The following is a 24786-nucleotide window of genomic DNA, read 5'->3' as shown; positions in this document are numbered from 1 at the left end:
GATCCTTCACCTACTTAGCTGTAAGAATATCTCTGCTCTAAAACATATAAAAACAAAGAGTGGAGGATTATAAAGCAAAGTTAGTAAAGATAAAAAGTAGGAAAGTTCTTGAGTCCCTTTAAAACATTAATTTCATGTTCCTTATCACCTAGTAATTTTTGTGTTGTTCAATACCTTACTTAATTTATGACTAATATTTTCAGAAATGGAGGTCAATATATTTATTAGTAGTAGTATTTTAGTTTTTCAACTAAACTGACACCAACCTATAACTTTATAAAAGTAACAAGTAACTCTAAATAATACAAAAATTTTCAATTGCTTTCAGGTAGGTTAGGGGCTATTTGAGAATGATATTACATGGATGTTCTATCTAAATTTGTAAAATGACTATTTTGATTCGGTAGATCATTCTCTTTTTGGCAGTAATAGCTACATTTTTAAAAACAGAGCTTACAACCATATTGTCAAAGGTTACTGAAAACTTACTGTAGTCACATGAATACTTACAACGATTCAATGTGACTGTATGAAGTATAGGCGTTTTAGCTAATTTGTTCTGAAACATCCAGCTACAAAACCCAGCATATTTTTATTTATTTAATCATAATCAAATACTATTATAAAGAGGTATAAAATCAGTATGTTACTTTTATAATCCTTAAAATTATAATACAGATATTAACATTTAAAGTTATGTTTTGGTAGCACAAAGATACATATGACACTGTTTTATGACTCATCAGGTAGATAAAAAATTGTGAATGTTCTGTCACTGACAAAGCACTGAAGGAACTGCTTTCCTTGTCCCAAACATTTAAACGGGCAGGCTGAAATATCTGTTGAAATTTGAGCAGAAATTTAGTTGAGATCATCTATGAGATATCTCATTAGTTAATTTTTAGCAAGTATTGTCATGTTATCTTTAAAACACAGATCTGGATAAGGATATTTTTTAAAAAATAGAGCCATGCATTTTTAGGAAGGTAGCAAGCAGTGAAAGTATAAATTCAAATGCTAGACTGGGCTACCTCATAAATATATTTACATGTATTAAACACATACACACACATAGCACACAACTTTTCTTACCACACATATAATTTATAGTCACAGTAGAAATTTGTTTCATTACAATTTGTCTATATAATCATTTCATTTTTTTTGAAAAAAATCTAAATTTTCTAGAGACATTTCTTCAGAATGTCAAATATATCCCTCATATTCCCCTGATTAAGTGCATTCAGTTTCAAGAAGTAGACTGAGAAATAATTTTTTTAAAAGTTAATTTTGTTCACAGACTTTCTGGTAGAAAATTATTTGTGTGAAATGCTGAAATATGTTAAAGTGATATAATTAGAAAGTTAAACCATGATTACATCTTACACCAATTATAAGATTAGAATCATCCTTACATTTTATCCTGTGCACGTAAAATATTAAGAAAATTTACTTTTAAGGATTTAAAAATCCAAGTGTTAAATATAATTATATTTTGTGAATATTTCTTTTCAAAATGAGAAACATTTTTGCGAAACAATATTGTTGAAAACATTTATATACTGACAAATTGAGGTGTTTCAACGTAATTTTTTTATGAAGAAAAATATATTAATCAACCAAGACTTTCGAAAGAGCTGTTCTTAAATTACTTTAAATTTTAATATCACTCCTGTTTTGCTCAATGTAATGATTGCCTGTATGATTATAACCCACGAAGAGAATAGCACATGAGAGGTTAATTATGGGAACTATCCTATAGACTGTCAATAAAAAGTAATGAAATATATAATTTTATAACATCCACTCTAAAATCACCTTAAGCTTGTATAAGGTATGTGAAGATGACGTTAATTTCTACTACACTGCATACCAGTCTCATACTATATTTATTGCACCTATAACCTTTTCTTTTAACTCTAGGACTCCTTCCAAAAGAACTTGCAAATATGTGCACAGTACTTATATTACTTACACAAGCACATTACCTTGTCCTTCCTTTTTAAATTTTTCCCTTTAATCATTTTTCTTTCTTTTAAATATTCAAAAATTCTGAAATAACATATATTTCAGAAATAGTATGTGAACTTTTCATAAAAGTAAACATCTTCCAAAAAATATGTATCTTTGCAAATTAAAGAATTACACACATCATCTATCTTTATATTAAAGATGTCCTTATGTAGTAAGCACATTTTCTGGATTTTAGTTTTAACTATTTGAAATAATCTTATATGAAGTACTGTCAGACATATTTGTATTTGTTGTTTTACCAAATACTGATGTAGCCTCCAAATTTTGTTGGTATAACTGACATTTGTCCACATAGAAATAAATAAAGGTGTGTTATGATTTAACAGAAGACATTAGTGATTACATATTAATATTTGTAATATGTAGCATTTATCAACTTTAGACAGGACTAATTCTGCTTACAATGAATAATCTCAGAAATTAGAAAATTAAAGAAAATGTAAATGTAAGTTATTAAATTCCAAGTTTAATAAATATACTTAGTAGCCTAGCCACTGAAAGTTACCCAACTTTTATTTCTGACACAAGGACATGAAAACCTCTTAGAATTATACTTTTTTCTCTGAAAAGTTTAAAAAAATCCATATTTATTTGCACATTTAATATTAATCTAATACGGACACAGAGAGGAAAGAGACCCTCTGAAAACAAGTTGAGACAAAAAGAAAAATTAATTCATTTGTATAATATCTCAGAGAGAGTAATGTTCTATTTCCACTCTATGCATCAGATCAGAGCCAAAAAGCAGGTGTGGAAGCTTGGAGATGGTGGGCAACTGAACACTGATTGGGTGGGGGTTGGAGGAAACGAGTGTGGAGAATTATGTGAGATAACCTATTTGCTTACTTCTTAGATATAGGAATACAGCATTTACCTAAAGGAAAACCTCCGGGACTTCCCTGGTGGCACAGTGGTTAAAAATCCGCCTGCCAATGCAGCGGACACGGGTTCAAGCCCTAGTCCGGGAAGATCCCACATGCCGCGGAGCAACTAAGCCCGTGCGCCACAACTACTGAGCCTGCACTCTAGAGGCCGCGAGCCACAACTACTGAAGCCCGTGTGCCTAGAGCCTGTGCTCCGCAACAAGAGAAGCCACCACAATGAGAAGCCCGCGCGCTGCAACGAAGAGTAGCCCCCGCTCGCCGCAACCAGAGAAAGTCTGCGTGCAGCAACGAAGACCCAACGCAGACATAAATAAATAATAAATTTAATTTTTAAAAAAGGAAAATCTGTGTTTGCATCCCCACTGAAATGACAAATAGCAAATTTTAATTGTACTCGTGACTTCATTTTCATTGGTGAAGTCTGTTAACACACTGACTTAACATAATATTCTTATTTCTGAAGAAAAACTGGACCTTAAATAGCATACAATTATTTGGTGTAACATGTATCAGCTAAATCAGATATATTCCTGACAGTTACAAATCAGTTTTCCCTTCAGAACTATGATCTACAGTTGCTACAGTTGCTACAATCCACCCAATCTTCTATGAAATGCTTATTGAGTGGCCCAGGCCCTGTGCTGGGAGCTAGAAATAAAGGATACATGTGGCACTGTTTCTGTCTTTAAGGAACTTCCAGATCAGTTATAGAAAACAGATGTGTCAATGTGTCAGTGCATTCAAGTCTTAAAAGTGTGGGTACAGAAATATATAAAGGGTACAAAGGAGACAGAAAGCTTAACTGGAAGAAAAAGGGATAAGAAAATCTTTGAGAGATGATCATGTTTCATTTTTGTACTATCAGTAGCCTATCCTTTACTGTCAGACATTCCCAATGAGGTTGCTCTGTGTTGGAGAGTTCCTGTTCAAACCTAAGTCCATTTTAGTAGTGATGATCTGCTTAAATAATGATATTATTTTTAAAGAATTTTACTTATTCCTAGACTTATAATTGTTATATCAAAGAAACATGAAGTAAGATTAACAGTATAATTATACTAATTTTACTAGCATCAACTTTTCAGAAAAAAAAGTAATGAAGTGGCTGTTTCTCTATTTGCAACCACAAAAGAACCTCTATGGGAATCCCATGGAAAGAGTTAAAAATACCAAATAGGTAGGCTTTAATATTGATACATTTCTGATTAAAAATAAGCATTAAGAAAAAAAAAATAAGCATTAAGAAAAACACATTTACTCCTTTGCCAAGTAAGAACCCCAATTCATTATGGTCTTAAAAAAGAATGACAGTGTCTGTAGGCATCGTATTTCTTCATTATCATGGCAGGGAAATTACTGAACTATTTCATAAAGCAATACTTTAAAATAAATGCAAAACAAGTTCCAGTATAATTTAAGATAGCTCAATTAATAGTATGAACTATTTTATTTAGGGCTGCCATGTTATACACTATATATGTACTGCTTTACATTTTCAAAGCAATTCCTATCAATTGTGGATACCTGCTATTTCATTCATTCAGTCAGCTGACGTCGATCTTCCTTACAACAAGAGACTTCAGTTTTCCTTCAGGAAATAACCCTCTCTCATTCTGAGTGCCATGTACTTTAGGTAAGGCTGACCACCTTCTAATACCTCTGGAACTGGACACATGACCTAAGAAGCCTGCATATCACACTTTCCACACTCGTAGCAGGTACTGATTTGGGACTGAGTACATGACACAGGATGGTCCAATAAGAGTTAGCCTTAAGAATCTGTGAAATTGTTGGGATGGAAGTAACTGTGTGTTTAATCTAGCAGAACACAAGCTTGATATTACTAGTGCTATCTTGTCACTATATGGAAAGAGGAAGAAACTGACTGAAAATAATTTTTATTTTTTAAAATAAAAGGAGATAAAAGGAGATAAAAGGAGACTTCAGAAATGGAGAGAGAGAAGTTTCTGATACCATTTTGGCATCTGAATCTAACCATGTATAAAGCCAGCACAGAATCAATATAATTTCCCCCCCTCTTTTTTTTTTGTTTTGGTTAAGCCACTTAGAATTGGATTTCAATAACCTGTAATCGACAAAACAGTTTCCTTGAAAATAAGTTCTTGTTATATCATGTAGTATTTGCCTATCCAAAAGAAATACTGACAGTTTATTGTATCTCTTGATGCTCTAAAAGTCAAGATGTCATAACTCTGGTAAAGAGACATGAGTGCATTATTTAACGTATCTTTTACTGAGATATACACGATCTAATAGGATAAATTTCTTTCATTTGCCTAATGTATTACACCTTAGGCTACTGAGGCACCATTTATTAGTGGCCATTGGAGATGTATGTGTCATGTGGGGGGATCCACACTGAACTGCTGACCAAAGTAAACTGAAAAAAGTGTATCTTTCTTTTGATTATAGATTTTAAAATATATAAATAACTGTCTTTCTAAAAAGTACTGCTCTGACAAAGTACGTATGACAGAGCTACATGAAATATCCAAAATGAATGAAAAAGCAGCTCTTCCAACTCTCTATGTGTGTTTAATCTACTTACTTTTGATAACCAAATTCAAGGCAGTACAGTTTTCATAAGCATGTCTTTATACCTATCGTAAAATACTATGCTATGTTCTCTCATATATCCTTACCCCCCACCTACTGCCAACACCAGGTTTTAAACCTGGAAGCCATCTGTGCCTTCTCTTGCTCCCTAGATCTCTACATCCTGTTATGCACTGTTGATTTTTTTTCCCCTGAAATGTTTCTTGCCAGTCCTACTGCTTTAGCCTATCTAAAGGAATGTGTGGTGTAATAAAAAGAATCTAGAATTGACAGTTAGGACATATGGACCTTCACCCTGGCTCTGCTGTGTGACCTTTGTCAATCACTTCAGTTTCATCATCTATAAAACCAGACAACTTGATAAGACTGTGGATGAGTTTTTATTTTAGCATTATTAAAAAGCCCTAATCAACAGCCTTCAATAATCTCCTTCCAGCTACCCACTAAATTATCCAGATCCCTTATGTAGATATTCCAAATTCTCCATACCCTGTCCCCAACTTGTTTTCCCAGTTTCATTTTCTATGACTAGTATTCTATGCTGAATCCAAACTTTACCTGCTAGTTCTTAAATATACTCTATATTAGTTGTTTTTCTAGGTCTTTGCCTTTGTTTATTCATTTGTTCCAAATGACTAAAATGTTGCCTATATTTCCAACACTGTTCTTCCCCTTTAACTCACACATTTTTGCTTGCTGAAATCTTATGTCTTCCAGAGCAGCTTGAATGTAATGCAAAATATATGGATTTATGTAAGAACTAAATAATAAAGTATTTGAAAGACTCCAGCATGGCCATGCAGGAGTGTGTGCGTGTGTGTGTGTGTGTGTGTGTGTGTAAAATACGACACTGGGTTCTTAAAATAAAAACAATTTTATCACCTCTAAAATCTAAAATTCAAATTATATTGCACCCATACTGAAATTTACAAAAAGACAAATATACAGATGTTTTAATCTTGTCATAAAATTCCTGAAATCAGTTACACAGATTTGTCATTTAAAAATCCAATAAGAGTACAGTAATTAAATATGCACTATATGCCTTTTTCTTAAGTTTTCACCAATGTATTACGTTTTTCCTATGTAATTTTATAGCTTCTTACTAATCAAGCTTGTGGCTAGGCTTCTTTAGCCATAAAAAATGTGGTCAGATTGGTTCTAAAAGTCTAGAATATAAACATATTAGTGTTTACTTGATTAAGCAATGAACTGGATCAATTAATAAGATGACGAAATGACAGTATCTACTGAATCATAATCACAATTCATAACCGGTGCAGTTACCTCCCACACCTTGCCTTGCTTCAAGCAATTGCATTTTTACCTTAAAATAATTGAATTTAAAAAGTTTTGTGGAGACCATACATCATCCATTTTATATCTTCTTCCAAAGGGCCATACTTTACTTTCCCCTCTGGCTGTAAGACATGGCAGAAAATGACAGTATACCTCTTTTTTGTATCTCTTTGGAACAAGACAGAAAAAATGAATGATAATCACCAAAAAATTTCTAAAGGCAAATAAAGTTTAACTGAACTATTTTTTTTTACTTCATATATTTTTTACTTTTCCCCTTGAAGCATTATTCTAAGTTTTTTTCTTTTGATGACTGTTGCATATTTTAAAAATATACCATATTACATTTCAGAGAGGGATATACTTAGGAATAAGAAAAATAGGAGAAATCTATTCTTTATAAGAAGGAAGTGAAAAAAAAGCTAGACATAATGATATCAAAAAAGAATACTACTAGAAGTCAAGTAATTATGAAGAAACTATGAGGGTTGTAAATGATAAACTATTATAGAGCAGCTCATTATTTACAAATGAAAATAATTTGGGGTATTGCCTTCTTAATGCTTACTAAACCAGCTTTTACTAAACTGAGGTTAAATTTCTGGAAGTCCCATTTGCCATTATCATCATGTGTCAAATTATCAAAAAGCTCTTTGAAACTATTATTATTATTTTTAAACCCTCTCTTTTTGGCTCATCTCTTTCAGGGCATGTATACTAAGATATATGTTCAGATTTCTTAATTCTTATTAGTGGAAAAACATATTTGAAATATTTGGGCTTTTTATATGAAAACTAATATTTTCAACTTAATATTTTAAAGGTTGCAACAATCAATTTAAGTGAAATTGATTGAAATCAATTGAAAAAGTGAAAAACAGCCATGCACATGAAAGTAGGGGCTGTTTACTGAAGGAGATAATGGAAAGGTGTGAAAGAAAAGGATAGAGGGAATCAGCAATTCTATTTTGGATATATCAAGTTTGAAATGCCTACCAGTCATCCAAGTGAAGATATCAATGATATGTAGGTGATTGGCTATGAGTTTGAGAGTTAACATAGAGATAGTATTTAAAGCCAGAGAAATGGATAAGGTAATCCAGTGGAAGGTAAAAATGAACAAACAGTTCATTAAATAGTGGACAGCAAAGAATTGTGCAGGATAAGAAAATATTTAACTTCTAAAATAATCAAAGATATTCAAAGCAGAGCAGCAAAATTAATCACCAAAAAAAAAAAAAAAACAAAGGCAAACCAAATGAAAATGAGGAAATGGCTTAACTACTAATCTCTTTCTTTTAATCTCTTTTCTGTGGCAGTATATATCAGCTTTGGGAAATCACCTTATAGAACACATTAAGTTATAAAATGAGCATAATCTTTAACTTAATTTCTCTCCTTCTGTGATCCATCTGGGAAATAATCCAAAACATGAAAAATGTCATATACACAGAACAGTGTAAAGACACTATATAAAGCTATAAAATAATGTGGAAAATATCTATGCAAAATTTTAAAAATACATAAATGTATATGTAGAATTTGAATTAAACAGTGTAAAATTATATGCAGATAAAACTGAAATAAAGAAAATAATAGAGGTTGGGTTTCAGATGAGCTTTTTTTCTTACCATATAAACCTTGTATTAAATTTTTAAAAATTAGTATAACAAAAGGAAATAGAAAAATTATCCCCAAATTAGGATGCTGAATAAACAAATGCCACAAAAGCAGAATAAACAATTCATTAAAAATAAATTTTGTATATTTCTGGTATTCATTGAACAATTATTTACTGAGTTCCAGGTACTGTTCCAGATGTTGGAAATACAGAGTTAAATAAAAAGGTTAAGATCTCGCTTTCATGAAGCTTCCAGACATGTGGTACAATAAATACTAATAAACATTTAAATGTGTATATAAAATGATTTGATAAATGACAGAAAAGCAGATTTATAAAATACTTTAAAATTTTAAAACAAGAAAATTTTAAATCATAGTTTTAAATAAGAATCATGTAATTATGCTAAATGCCTGTTTAGGAAAACCACAAAGTTAATCTAATCTAGGAATATAAAGCTATTTAAAAGTCTGAGTTTGGTACATGGGTTGATTTAATATTCTATAATGTAAGCAAACTAATTTGATATTATTGGAAGTAAATTTCTCAACTATGTTTAAAAACTGATCTCTATTTAAACTTATATAACTAGGTAACTAATTATTAAAAAAATTTTCACAATTTGGATTATTTTTCTTTTACATATTTTTGATTAAGCCATTTTTACCATTAAAATTAAGTATTATTATTAATTAGTTAATGATAGATTGATGTACCATATTTTAACATGATTTAAAATATTATTGATATCAAATTACAGTTGCTTGTATTTTATATTTACTAATCAAGCTAATTCAACATTTCTTATATTTTAATTTCACCAAGAATTTTTCTGAAGGCAATATTTGTTTTTTAAAAAATAATAGTTGCCTACATTTCAGTGTCTTATTAGTAAAGGGAAGTTGACAGTTTACTATCATAAATGACTGTCATTAAATGAAAATGTCCTGAATTTTTCTTATTACATTAATACTTGTAATGTGCAAATACATACTGACTAATATATAAAAAGCTACAGAAAAATGTCTGCAATTTAACAAAATGTATTATTAGTCATAAAACTAAATTTTCTCCTACATTTGGATTGAAGTAATTCACTTCTAATACTTAGTGAATCACAAATAAAAATACATTACTTTTATAGCCATTATTTGGCTAAAGTTAATGAAACAGATCACTTCCTTTCTCAAATATATTTTTAAAGAGTAACTGAAGGACTGTATCACCTAATGGAAGGAAGGAAACAATAGCTAAACCAAAGACCAATAAAATTAATTATAAGGTATGAGGTTCAGAAGAAAAGGTGAAAAAGATCAACTGGAATATTCCCAAATCAAAGATTAAAATATTAGAAATATTAGAAAATATTTATTAGATATTAGAAAATATTAGAAATATTTTAGAAATAAAATATTAGAAAATAAAATATAAAATATTAGAAAAAACGAGAAACAATTTTTATTCCACAGTGATCAAACTCCTCAATCTGGCAAAACTATGAGAATATGAAAAGATATTATCAGAGAGAATATGCAAAGACTTTCCTATTTCTAAGCTTTTTTAAAATAAAATTAAAATATTGAAAATAAACTTGATAACTACCTGGTTTTCTTGTTTTATGTATTTTCCATTTTATATGGCTCTATTTGAAAGACAGAAAAATTCTGTTGAAGGGTATACATACACACACACAGAGCAAGACTAGTGCACATTCTGGAGTAATGAGGCACTAAGTGCTTTAGTTATCTAAAGGCACATATAACGTTCTGTCTTGCGAACACACTGTGTGCAAGAACTACCAGAGCTATGACTGCAGGGAGAATGCTGATGAAACAACCACCTTTACCTACTAGGTAGTCCAGAAAGACGAAGAATATTGCATATCTGCCTACTTACCAGCCAACACTAGACAAGGCACTCTGCATTTTTATCAGTGACTGAGCCATATATGGGATGTAAAATAAGGAACATTTCATATTTCATTAACTCTTTTCCCCTGAAGTTTACCATTTTTTCAATATGAAAACTTGAAAAGCCCTAGGCTTTCCATAAATATAAATATGCCTTCATATGAAATCAAACCTTTAGAAGGGACTTTGGAAGGTCACATAACATGGTATTTACTAAGTGATGTGTTATAATTCTAACCGGAAAATATTAATGGTGTGCTGCTTTCAGCAGTAATTCTTAACTTGCCCTCAGGAAGATCCTCTGATGCCCATCACTGGGTGTGAAAGACAAACCATCTACAGCATAGCACACTAACAAAATTAGAAGTTTGCAGTGGAATGGGTATGGTTAGGAAGTGCTCATTTAGCTCTCCGCCATAAATTTTGGCAAGAATATTGCTAAATAATCTTTAAAAACAGTAATGTAATCTGCATATATAAATATTTCCATGGTTAGAGAACCTCTAACTGTATCTGGTAACAGTCAAGAGACTACTACTGCTATCTAAAAAGACAATCATCCTTTGTATAATATTTCTTCATAGATTTAAATTGTATTAATTAGTAACCTTTACTGTTTTCAGTGATAATACTAACACTTTCCCTTCAACTTGTGCACAAATCAAATCAAATATTTGTTCTTTAATGTTAATCAAATAATATTCAAAGTGTGTTATTTCATTAAAAAGTCGAAGTTGTGAAGAGACAGTGTTATGTAATACACAATTATATAATTATCGTATTTTTAATAAACTACTGTGCATTTTTCATATGGTAAATGGTGATTCCCAAATAACAAGAGGCTTCAGGAAACATTTTTCCAACTCTTCAAATATAGATGGCTAATCTCATCCTAAATCTATTAAATAAGAATCTACATAGGTAATTTTGATGAGGCTAGAATTGAGAACTTTTGATATATTAATTAACAAAGAATAAAGAAAAATATTACAGTTCCTTTGCCACTTAATAAATGTCTCCTCTGATCCTTAAAGCCTCTCTTGTGATCCTTCTTGAAACTCCTCAAAAAGCATCCCACAACTAGGAAATGAAGGAGTCAAGTAGTCCAAACAGATATCTATCAAAGACAGTCCAATCTTTCTCAATCTTTTGGAAAGTTACCACTTTATATTCCTGAGAACATTACATAATATCGCAACTGGAGCCATTTTTTTTTTCCGTCTTGTTTTACATTCCCTTAGTTAACACTTTAAAAACAAAGTAGAAACATAAAAAGTTAATAATGTTCATATTCCTTGTCATCACCCTGATGATACATGAACACAGGATATTTCTGACTTAAAAATAAGGCCATATGTTTCTTAGCAACTTAATTTTCTTTAGTTAATATATTACAAACACTATTCTAGGCCAATTTATATGGCTCTAACTCATTATTTTTAATAGCTTCACCACATAATATTCTACAATACCATATTTATTCAGCCACTCTCCTGTTAAAGCAGATGGTTTTCCAACTGTTGCCACTGTGAATACTACTGCAACATACAACTTTGTCTATATTTCTATGTATTGGTACATTAAATTTTACTGGGTAGATTCTCAAAAGCTGTAATATTATAGCATCTCTTATATCAACAGTGTATGAAAATGATTATTTCCTATATATATATATATATATATTTTTTGTGGTACGTGGGCCTGTCTCACTGTTGTGGCCTCTCCCGTTGCGGAGCACAGGCTCCGGACGCGCAGGCTCAGAGGCCATGGCTCACGGGCCCAGCCGCTCCGCGGCATGTGGGATCTTCCCGGACCGGGGCACGAACCCGTGTCCCCTGCATCAGCAGGCGGACTCTCAACCACTGCGCCACCAGGGAAGCCCTATTTCCTATATTCTTGACAGCACTTTTAATTTATAAACACACGCACACACACACAGGCACACACACAGAGATAAATTTTTGTGTTCTTGATATATGTGTATTATATACACACACATAAAATTCTGTCTATCTGGTAAAAAAAAATATAATCTTGTGATGTTGATTCAAATTTTCCTGATGCCTGGTAAGGTTAAACATGCTTTCATGTTTATTGGGCATTTCCATTTCCTCTTCTGTAAACTGCCTTTTCATAATCTTGACCTATTTTTTTCTCCTGGGTTTTTATTTTTTAATATCTATCTAGGGTTTCTCTGTATAGTAATTAATTCACTGTCGTATGTGTTCAACATATTTTTCCAAGGGTACTGTCACCTTTTGCTTATTAATGGTGTATTATTCTACTATACCAAAATATAAAATATTTATATATTTGAATGTTCTAACCTATTCCTTTATGTTTTAGATTTCCTTCTTGCTTAAGAAAGTCATCCTCAACTTGATTTTACACCATAATTTCATCAAATAGTCTTACAGTTTCAATCTCATATGCATTGAGATTTATTTTTATATATTGTACAAGGTAGAGGTCAAATTTATTTTCTTTCAGGTGGACAGTCAAGTATGCCAGTACCATTTATTAAATAAAACATCCTTTTCTAAAATAAATAAAATGACCCAACTATTACTCTGGACCAGGCAGTGTTCTAAATGCTTCTCATGTACTGATTTATTTAAGAATCATGACAACCCTATGGAGGAGGCACTGTTATTATTCATTTTACAAACAGAAAACACATGGTGAAGTTAAGGATGTTTCCTTAAATCAGAAAATTAGGAAGTGGCAAAGAAGCTAGGAACTATGGCCTAAGAGTACAATTCTCTTAATCCCTAAATTACACTACCTTTCTTAATGAATGATAGAATACAGTTAAGTTCCCATATGTACTTGGATCTATTGATATTTCTGAAATCTCTTTTATGTTTCATTGACCAATTATATTTGTTTGTGTTAATACCACATGGCTTTTATTATTATTGCAAAATTTCACTTGAAGAAGAGATTTTCAAAAATAAAAAATGAGTTTTATAACATATAGACCATAAGCGTATTCTTCCAACTAATACTAGTCACTCAACAAATATTGAGAACCTATAATGCTCCTGGTTAGTGCTTCTTAATACATGAGAATAAAACAAAGACCACGGTTCTCATGTAACTTATTTTCTAGGAAAGTGAGACTGACAATACACAATAAATATGATAATAAGCAAGGTATGTAGTATTCCATGAGGCAATGGAAAAAAATACAGCAAGATAAAGGGAATCAGAAGTACTTGGGAAAATGGGGAGGCCAGGTTGCAGTATCAAATAGGGTGGCCAGGTATATCCTTCTCAATAGGGTATTGACAGGTGAATTTTGAACAAAGACTTGACGACTATGAAGGTGTTAGCCAAGTAGATCTCTGAGATAAGAGAATTTCCTGTACAGAGAGGCAAGCACATGCCTAATGTCTGCAAGGAAACGCAAGCAGGTGAATTTGCCTGGGGCAGGGTGAGGAAGGAGGCAAGTGGTAGGAAATGAAGTGAAAATGGTAATGTGGCAATGTCCAGATCTTGTAACTTAATGGATGTCATTTTGGGGATATTGGCTTTTGCTGAGTTCAGTGGAAAACTATCACAGGTGTAATTTTTAAAAACTGACATATTTTAGAAGCCATAGTCCACTCAGTGGAGAACAGACTTTGGGGAGCAAAGGTAGAAAGTCAGAGAAACCTATACAGAGGCCTTTGTAATAATTCAGGCTTGGACTAGGGTAGCAGTAGATGTAATGAGAAGTGGTCAACATTCTATATATTTTTTAATGGTAGAGTCAACATTATTTCTTATAGGAACTGGATTTGGGGTATTAAAGAAAAGAGATGAGGATGAATCCAAGATTACTGATCTGACAAAGTGGATGTATGGAATTGCTTCAACTGAGACGGTAAAGCCCATAGGTGGAGCAGGTTTGGAGTAGTTTTAGGACTCCTAAATTAAAGATGTCCATTAGATATGGATGTGGCAATGCTGAGTGGGAAACGATACAGTCTGCAGTTTCACTCTGAGATCCAGATGAGAGATAAATGTGAACCCAAGTTATGTGGGATCTTACACAATTTTAGAGGACATCTTTGTCCTCTACATTCAAAATTATAAAGATAAAACTAGGTAGAGAGCCTTGTAATAAGCCTGTGCAGGTTAGGAATTTTAAGGCTTAAGCCTTCATTAGTTCATAGTAAACCTGCCTCTCATTGGAAACATATATTTTGCATACGTCAGAATATAAAAGCCAAGGTATTATATGAGGAGAAAGAAAACTATATACCCAGAAAAAGTTTCAAGTATTAAGACTCGGATCACTTCAACATTAAGAGGGATGATGGGAAGAACTAGCAAAGGATTTTGAGATGAAGCACAAGGTATGATACAGGAGGAAAATCAAGGTTGTGCAATAATATCCTAGAAGCCAAGTAATGAAAGTATACTGTGAAAGTGAAAGTGACAAATTATAACAAATACTGCTGATAGGCCAAATAACACGTAGATTGAGAACAGACAACTGGAATTAGCTATATGATCATCACTGATGTCCTATGCAAACACAGTTTTGGTAGAATGGAGGCAAAAACCTGATAGGAGTGAATTCAAGAAAAGATGGGAAGACAGAAACTGGAAAACAGAGAGTAAATAATTTTTGTGAGTTTTGCTACAAAGGAGTATAAGAAATAGGGCATTAGCTGGTGAGGGAAGTGAGATTAAAAGAAGTTTTGTTTTGTCTTTTAAGATGGGAGAAAAAAACCAGATGTATGTATGCTGATGGGAATGATCCTATAGAGGTCAGAAACTTGAAAGATAAAGGAGAGAGAAGGTAGAATTGTTGAAGAGATGACCTTGAGTAAAGAAAAAATAATAAGGTTTAATGTGCAACTGAAATTACTGGTTTTAGATAGGAGCAGGGAAAGTTTATGGTAATAGATGAGAGGTAGAATATGTGGGTATAAATGAAGTTGTGATTTTGTACAATTTTTCTTTTTATTGCTTCCATTTTTCTCAGTGAAGTAGGAAGTAAGATCAGCTGGGAGTGAGGATGGAGCAAGAGATATTGGGGTGCTCAAGGACAATCCTTAGATGGCCCCATGATCTCTGCTCCCTTGGTGTTATGCCTTGTATAGTTTCCTCCATTTAAGTGTGAGTAGAAATTGTAACCTGATTTCTAATCAACAGAATATGGCAAACGGATGGAATGTCACTACTCTGATTAAGTTACACTGTATGGCAAAGGATGTGAGAAGTCACTCCTGTGTTTAAGTTCAATAAGACTTCATCTTGCTAACACACAACGGAGAGAGAGAGATTTTCCTGTTGGCTTTGCAAGACGCAAACAGCCAAACTGTGAAATGCCTGTAGAGAGGGTCACACAGCAGGGAACTTGGGCAGCCTCTAGATTCTGAGAGCTTCCTCTTGCCAACAGCCAATGAGAAGTTGGGGTCCTCAGTCATACAGCTGCAAAAAACTGGATGCTGCCATCAACCTACATGAACTTAAAATCGGATTAGACTCCAGTGAAGCCTCTAGATGAGAATACACCCCAGCCAGTACTTTGATTGCTGACTTGTGACTCTGAGCCGAGGACTCAGCTAACAGTGCCTTTGACTCTTGACTCAAAGAAACTATGAGATAATAAAGGTGTGCTGTTTAAGCCCATAGTTTGTGGTAATCTTTTATACAGCAACAGAAAACTAATTAAAGGAAAGGAGAAAGGAGACAAGAATTTATGAAACAGTCCTCTAAAGAGTAAAAAAGTCACTGGGCTTATGATTACCTGACAGAATTAAGGGTCCATTTGAGATCTGTGTTCATGAAATCAAAGTGGGACCAGTGAGTTCTATTTGTGTTTTTCTGTAACTATACCAAAAGTGCTATATATGAGTATGAGTTATCTATTTTCATTTGTTTTGTATATTTTGATATATAATTTCAAATTTATTAGTACATAAATAAATATCTATAAAGCACATATTTCTGAAACTCTTCTTTTTATTATTTTTACTTTTCCTGAAATTTGAGAAGAATCCCAGGAGAGCTAACAATCAGGAATCTAAAATTAAGAATTTAATTATTGGCACCATTGACTGATTAACAAAACCATTTTGTTGAATCTTGAAGTGATTGAAAAATGTAGCATCAATAACTTAGAACTGATCAAATACAACTGATTCTGTTTTTTATCTTAAGTTTATAAACACATTGATTAAGACTCTAATTCTATTTGTATCTTTATATTTGCTTCTTAGTTAAAGTTCCACATGTAAAAAGTGTCAAACCTGCACTTTGCAATATGCAATGCATGCAAAAAAAAGAGTGTAAATTGTAAAAGTATTAGCCCTAACTTTTCTTTCTTAATAGGAAAATAATAGCAATTTGATTTATAAGTTAGACAACAAGTAACTCAGTACTCTCACTAGGGAAGAAAATAACTATAGAGCATCTTAAGCTATCCTAAAAAGCATACAGAAACTTTGTATAGAAATATTTTAGAGTTGAAAAAGCAGCAATATTAGTATCACAGAATCTTTTTTTAAAAATAAACCTCAAACAGTTTAAGCTGTTTTATGCTATATTATTTACCATCTTAAAGAATAATCTTTCTTTTTCATTATCACTTGAAAGAAATTTCAGAAAATATTAAATAAACATAACCTAACACTTATATGGTGAGTAGTACACTCTAGAATAGCACTGTTCTAAGAATAGTTAATGAATTTATTATCTGAATTTCACAGAAGGGGAAACTGAGGCCCAATTTACTCAGCAAGTGGCAGAACAAGGATTTGGTTATAGGAAATTAGGCTCCAGTCTTGACTTTTAACCACCATTCTATAAAGCTTCTCATACGACAGTCCTTCAGTTTTCCAGGGGAAATTATTATAGACCCATAACACTGTAGTTACAGTCTGTCAGTCTGATCTGTGAAAACAGTCTGACCTGTGGAAACATGAGGGTAGGAAAGTAAAATCCAGTATGTACTGAAACATTATAGTCATTTTTAAAAAGAACAGAAAAGATTTTTAAACGTTGAAACTGCAGATAAAACTTACTCTTTAATGTATTTTCTGTGCTTTTTATTGTTGGGTTTTCTAAATGTTAATAGTCCCTTAGTTCCTTTTATTACATTAGTTTGTAACACAAACTATTTATTCTAAAGAAAACTCAATCATAACTCATTTAGCTATTATAGATGAAATAACACAAGTAGTCGTCTAGATTGCTTTATATTGGTTTGTGAAAATTCACATGGAAAAAGTCTGCAGTTACTTTTAACAGCAGAGGATATCAGATTAGCTATAACACATAAACAATAATTTTAACACAAAACTGGAGACATATCTGCTAAATTGCTGGGTAAGAATAAAGTAAACTTATACCAGAAATGAACGTTATATTATTATAGGTTTAAGAGTCTATTTTAAGTATGGAGAGTTTAAGATGATCACATTAAAACCCATTTTTCTATCTTGGTTACTCTTACAGATCTAAGTCAATTTAGTGAAGCTGAATTAATTAGGACTATCCACAAGAAACAACTGTGAGCTATCTAAAGACTGAATAAACAGCAAAAACCAAATTATCTTCTGTCCTACAACATTAATAGAATCTATTGGGAAATACCCATAGGGAATGAAATAATTACACACTACTAATAACATAAAGATGAAAGATAACTACAATTCCTTCAATAAATTTAAGGATTTTGTTTTGTTCTTTTATACCTTGCCTCATGTTATCCAGGAGATATTATACTTCTTTGTAGAAGAACAGAAGAAATCAAAGTATAAATAAAACACATTTAACAAACATAGCTAGAACAGTGAACAGAGTATAAAACCACAAATGACTTATTATTTCAAATGAGAAAAATATAATTAGAAAAATATCCAAAGGTGGATGTAGTAACATATCTAGAGGGTAAAAGTATTATATTGTTAGTAAACTTCAACAAGTAACCTTTTTAAGAAATCATTTTATAAAAATTCATGTTTACATAAAATAAAGAAAATACAAATCTAACTTCAAAGACAAAATTATTGAGATGGTTTTTCTCTCTAGATCCAGAATGTTTTACTTTTTACGTTGAGAAAAATCATTTGTTTTTATTACTGTTGTACTCATTTGTCTTGTTTTTATTTGGAAGAGAATGAAGTACAAGAGAAACATTAAAAACATAAAGTCAGTTGTTTTCACAATAGTTTTCTATATCATGTAATTAAAGCTCATATAGGAGATAAGGTATGAGTGAAAATGTATATACACTTTTCAACTTCATGCATCAATAATACAAGCTTGGTTCTCACTTTATGTAGTACCATTACCTTCAAAGAGAAGTGCTGGGTTTCATCACTAGAGATGTGTACTTTTTTAACCAATTTATTGGGGCTAAAATGTGAGCATTATGAAGTATTTTTCTTTGAAGGGAATACTACTGCATAAAACAAAAATCAAGCTCCTACTATAGAATAACATTCTAAATGTTAGTTTTGCTTTCAGTTATTTAAAATTTTTTCCTGAGGTTGCAAAGGTATTAGAATCCATAAATGAGCAAAATAATTCTGATAGCCTTATATTAGATCATATTCAAAAGCCACATTTATAATATATTTAGCAAATATAGTTCAAAGTTAATAATTTATTAGTCAACTGTATGAAAAATATATTAAAAACATAAGCTCTTGTTTAATATTTAAATAATCCCATAAGGCCTTATATTAGTAAAAAAGTGGAAATATTAAGGAAAATAACATTTCTCACCTAAATGAAGCTCAACTCAGACAAAATGAAAATGTGTTTAATCATTTTAATAAATATATTTTTCAACATTTGTCATGTTAAAGTACAGTAAGTCTCTGAATTACATAGAATATTTTAGTGATTTCCTTAAATGTGCCAAAAATAACTACATTTTTGAAGAATGTCCTACAAATACTCAGTACCAAAACAAGTCAAACTAAGATATATTTCTAATTGCAAAGTTTGCCACTCCAGCAAAGAAAATGCTATTATTAAATTCTAAGAAAGTACCATTTCCTGAGTTGTTAAACAGCATTAAAATTATCACAAATACCAATTTCCAGTTACTTTTAGATTGCTAGGAATGCTTTTCATCAAAAGTTTAAAATTGTTACACAGTAAGGCATATCTGAAATAAAAAACAAAGAAAAATGCATTCACATTTAAAGATATACCTTTGCTCAGTAAGTCATATTTATACATTTAGTTTTTACATATATGATATTCTTAACTTATACACCAAGAATCCTAGGGAGAAATAATAAGGGAGATTATAAACACCAACTCAATAAATAACCCTCAAAGCTCATAAAGTCATAATTTTAGGGGGAAAATCCAAAATTCTAGTAGTCTACCATCTGAATATATTTTTGTTATCTAAAGCTAAAAATGCATATAAATTTTCAGGAATAATTGATATTTCTTTCTCAAGTTATTTGGAATCTGTTCATGGTGCACATATGTGAATGAACGAATACATCCTTAACCCACCAGTATCTTTTTCTCCAGTGTGCAGGCAATCACCCGTGAAAAGTATGGTGTAGATGACAGGATGATACTGTACCTGATTAGCTCTGGAGGTGGTCATGGGATCAGATGGAGAGGACTTGGTGGTAGTTGGGGAAGATGGCAATGTCTGGGAATAAAGCAGTTCAGGAGCAAATCAACCTTTATAAGCCTTAAACTGATTATTTAAATAAAACAAAATAAAATAAAATGTAATATAACGAGAACAAAATCCTATGAACAAATTTTTCTCCTATTCATTCAAATTTAATGGAATTTAAGATCAATTAAGTAACTAATGCATGTAAATATGCATGCATAAGCATGTAAAAATAAATTCATGACTTGAAATCATGATGGTGACTGATAAAAATTCACATGAGTATTAAAGGTATCCTGACCATATTCATGAATAGTAGTCTCTTTTCTTTCCCTCTTGTTTTCTTGGGGGAAAAGAGATCTCAAACAAAAATTCAAGAAATTTAATGAGTAAAACTGAAAGTCATTTTCCTATCAATGAATACAGTCGGGGGTTGAAAGAAGTGGTGAAATGAAGTTTACTTTCGCATAAAAGTATCCACCTACTTAATATGTTGAACATCACCAACAAGTTGATTCCACATGAATTTAGGGTTCCATACTTAAAAGCAATTAAATTTGCTGTTCTGAGTTCTTAATATCACATTATCTTCTAAAACATTAATTTTTAATAAATTTAGAGCCCGTCTGAAAATGTAAACATTAACCTCATATTAATAAACAAGTAACTAATAGCATTTTAACAAATTGCCATAATATTTTTTATCATTTGTGTTAAACACTAAAAATTTATATAGATAAGGGGTATAATATATTATAGCGTCATCAGCCTGTGTTGAAAATAGGTACAAAAATATTAGGAATCAAATTATTGTTCATTTCATTTCTAAACACATACACAAACTATATATAAAATATGCCATATGAGACCATAATATACTTAAGATATTTTTAAAACTTCTCATGTCTAATAGGGTAACCTTAATGTGTGTGTAACATGTTAAGATGTTATCTTTTTAAAAAGCTATATTTTCACTCAGCAAATAGCATGGCTTAAGTAGCACCTTCAATAGATAATATTTCTTAATACATGAAATGGGGTAGTTTTATAGTACAGACAAAATTCTATACGGACATTATGTTTTATATTAATATATATTCATCAAAATTACTCAGATATGAGCAAAAGCATAACTTTAAAGGTTCAGCAGTGTCAGGAAAAGCAGATGAAATTACTTAATACAGTCATATTTATGCATTTAATATTTCAAAAGTCCTAATTAGGATAGAATAAAGCATTTAAGAGTAAAAGAAAGGATAAAAAATTCACAGGCTCCTGCTTAACTCACTGTTCTCAAGTAACAAAGTAAGACTGATTCTAATATCAGATCACGTTTTAAACAGTCCACTCCTCTAGGGATTCTTGATTCTTAAGTTAAAACCTAAGATACTTTGAGGAAAACTAGACTTAATGTTGAGTCATACCAAGATTTTTGTTAAATCATACTTTAAAAGGGGAGAGGAGCTACATTCAGAAGTAAAACCTCACAAAAGAAGAAAAAAACCCTTCGAATCCTTTGTTTTCTGTTTTTGCTATTTGTAATAAATTCATTTTACAAAGTCATTTCTCCAGAGAGACTTTCATTTCCAGTCATTAATAATTGCCCTAATATTTTATTTTCCATGCAATACTATGCAGAGACATACGCTATTGACTTTGGGCTACTCTTGTACTATGAACTGAAGAGTAAAGGTTTTATTTTCCCACCTCTGGTTACAGTTGTTACTGTACAGATTTCCTGGGGGTAGTTAACATATATTTAAGAATATGTTCTTTACTAATCTCAGAGTGATTATGAGACTGCTGACTAAATAGATGTGAGATAAACCTAGAGGCCATCTATCCCAATATAGGTTAGAAGCCAATTTCATTAACCTACAGAAGCATGAGGTATGTGTGTTGGGCTCTTCTATTTGCATCAGGATAAAATCAACTTGAAGTATCACAGGTGTTATGACATCCATCTTGCCCTAGATATGAATTCTCTTGAAATATTGCAAAGAAATATGTGGAAAAAGTAGTAATATCAAGTGACTCAGAATTTGTGGTCACTAAGATTAATATTATCTTCTGTCAATTTATTCAGTATTTTTCTTTTTACTTGGCGTATATGTGAGGTATTGGGCATGTATTAATAATTGATAGAATTCATATTCATCAACATTGTCCTTAATAATTCTGATGCTGTTTCTTTCTCACAGAAATAAAAACAATAATTTTAAACTTCTGGAAAAATATTAATATGTTTAAAATCATTAAGGGTTTGGTTATTAAATATCATATTCTGATAAGTTAAGAGTTTAATGTTTTAAATAAAACGTGAAAATTAAATAAGTTTGGGCTTTAAGGGATAAGATTGTCAGAGTCTTTTGACACAGTCAATTGCAACTAAATATATTTTCTTGTTTATATTCCTAAAATAATAAACATGTAATGAAGTAAACAGGTGACGAGTTTTCTATTGATATTTATCCATTAGTCATATAGATACCCTTAAACAGAAAAAGTCTCCTTCCTTTACAAATTTAACCTATAGCAATAAAGAGAATCCAGCAAGTTTGCATTTCAGTTGATTTTTTAAATGCTGGTGGTAAAAATTGTTCTCATAAATAGATATGTGTAAATATATTAACGTACTGCCTTTAGTTTAAAAGGTTCTATTAATAGATTAAAAAACAGCTTTGATAGTTGTTCTCAACCACACAAATAGAACAGAAAAATTAGTAAGAAATACTTCAATGTACAATATGTTTGTTTCCCTAATATTTTATAAACATTTTTATTCCTATTTACTATGCAGACTAAAAGTTAAACTGGTTTCAAGTTAAAAAAAATCATTTAGTAAAACTTCTGATATATATCTGGAAGATGTAACTAACTGAATATCCATATAGCAACAATATATTAAAATATGTTATAAATAACATTTATAAAGGATATATACTGCTAAAAACTTTTTTTATATTTATATATTAGTGATTATGAAGGGCACAGGCATTTTTTAGCACAATTTTATCTTTCAAATGGAAAAGTATGATATTTTTATTTATATGACACAAATGTCTATTTAAGAATTCTGCTTTAAACGTTGAAGGCTGAATTACTTATTGCAGAAAAATCTGAAGTGGTTTATAATTTTAAAATAGTGGATCCTTTGGAATATAAAACAGTTTTTTAAAATTCAAGATTTAATAATAGTCATTTAATTAAATGTAGATTTCACTAGGCTCTTGGGAATAAGAACTAAAAAGTGATTACAAATTATGAAATGCATTCTTGTTAACAAGTGACAGTTTTACTGGACCAGAGAATATTACTATAAATAAACTCCATAATAAATAAGCTTACCTCAAGCAAATCTACAATAATAGACTGTCAAGGTCTATTATATGTATAGTGAAAACAGCAACAAACAGCAAACTTCAATTTTAATTTGGAAGGTACTACTAGCTAACTGAGTAACATTACTTGAGTAATCGCCTTCCCAATCCTTTGTTTTCAGTTCTGTTAAATAAATCTGCATACTACTCTATAAAAAATAATAGATCAGCTATTTAAATATGTAATTGTTATCTGTGGTTTTTCATCCTGACAAGTATCCAGCATTCTCCCAATGTCTGAACTATCTGGAACCACTTAGCCCTAATATAAACTCATGTTGTCTAATTTCAAAAGGTCTTTTACAATTGATTCCTATTCCATAGCTTATATTCCTCCTAATTACTATTCTACACCTTTATCCTTCTCTTCAACCATTCAATCCCATGTATTTTATCTTCTTTTCAATTGATAGTTTTTATTACTTGAAAGAAATCATGATTTTCCAGAATGAGCTTCCTTATCTACTACAATTGGCCTCATTTCAACCTGTTCAGTTTTCCAAACCACTTTTTTCCCTATCTTCTCATTCTTTTCAATGTAGACAAAATTGTGATCTCCCATTCAAACTTCCTACTCTTCAGGGGCTAGGACCTTAACACCCTAAACTATTATCTTCCCACCACTCCTGAGTCATTTTGTTCCCTTAATGATCTCATCTGTATTTGGCATCTCCAATTTCTCTACCTTTTCAAACTCCTTTTTATTCTTTAACATTAGCCATTCGCTCTTTAGTAGCAGGGGTTATGTGAGTCTCTCTGATCTAACTTGTATTTTACTCCTTTTATATCCACAATTTCAAGTCAGCAGTTCCCACACTTCACACTTTTTTTTTTTTTTTACCTAACCAGCCTCTTTACCTTTAGGAAATATTATTAACAAATAACAACTTTTCTCTCAACATAGACTTGAAACTAACTTTTAGAATCTCCAATGATTTCCTATTAAAAAAATAGTTATTCTCTAATTTTTCTTTGGGTATTTGATCCTTTTTAGCATCTTTCCTTATATTGTACTTTCCTCATTTTCTCCCTTTTATCTTTATGGTTAATAAGGAGCACTTACTACGAACCAGGTATAGATCCACTCAGTTAATACTCACAATATCCTTACAGAACAGATTACTATTACTTTTCCCATGTTAATAGGTAAAGAAGTTGAGGTATACAGAAGTAAAACAGCTTGTCCAAATGTACACAACTGGTAAATTAAAGGGGCAGGATTTGAAACCTGGCAATCCTATTCCAGATCCTATACCTAACCGCTATACTATAATGCTTCTGACTTAGTTAAAAAAAAAAAAAGTAACTGCTTCTTTATCTCTTTTTTTCTCTCCTACAATGAAGGTGTAAGTGAAATTATCACCTATACTGCAATTAAGGATCTATATTTTCAGTTTTAAATTCTCACCTATGCTTCTATCAAAGACTACTTCAAGGAAAAAACATACTATATACAACTTATTCAACTTGCCTGAAACAAACATAC

The 24786-nt window shown here is 31.3% G+C and overlaps 1 protein-coding gene across 8 annotated transcripts in view; it reads right to left on the bottom strand.

Moving 5' to 3' along the window:
- NOVA1 (NOVA alternative splicing regulator 1) overlaps positions 1-24786 on the bottom strand; it is a 142098-nt gene that overhangs the window by 3420 nt on the left and 113892 nt on the right. For 5 of the 8 annotated variants that reach the window (XM_067738858.1, XM_067738877.1, XM_067738909.1 and 2 more), the window contains one exon: positions 19879-19950. The exons of 2 other annotated variants lie outside the window; for them this stretch is intronic. In XM_067738858.1, the coding sequence (XP_067594959.1) occupies positions 19879-19950 (72 nt within the window). Of the gene's footprint in view, positions 1-19074; positions 19444-19878; positions 19951-24786 lie in introns of those variants that run through there. One more of the 8 variants, XM_067738918.1, reaches the window with a different exon arrangement.

Source organism: Pseudorca crassidens, chromosome 1 (genome assembly GCF_039906515.1).
Source record: "Pseudorca crassidens isolate mPseCra1 chromosome 1, mPseCra1.hap1, whole genome shotgun sequence".
Classification (NCBI taxonomy): Eukaryota; Metazoa; Chordata; class Mammalia; order Artiodactyla; family Delphinidae; genus Pseudorca; species Pseudorca crassidens.
The sequence above is the reverse complement of the archived record's forward strand: the minus strand, read 5'-3'. Positions and strand labels throughout refer to the sequence as shown.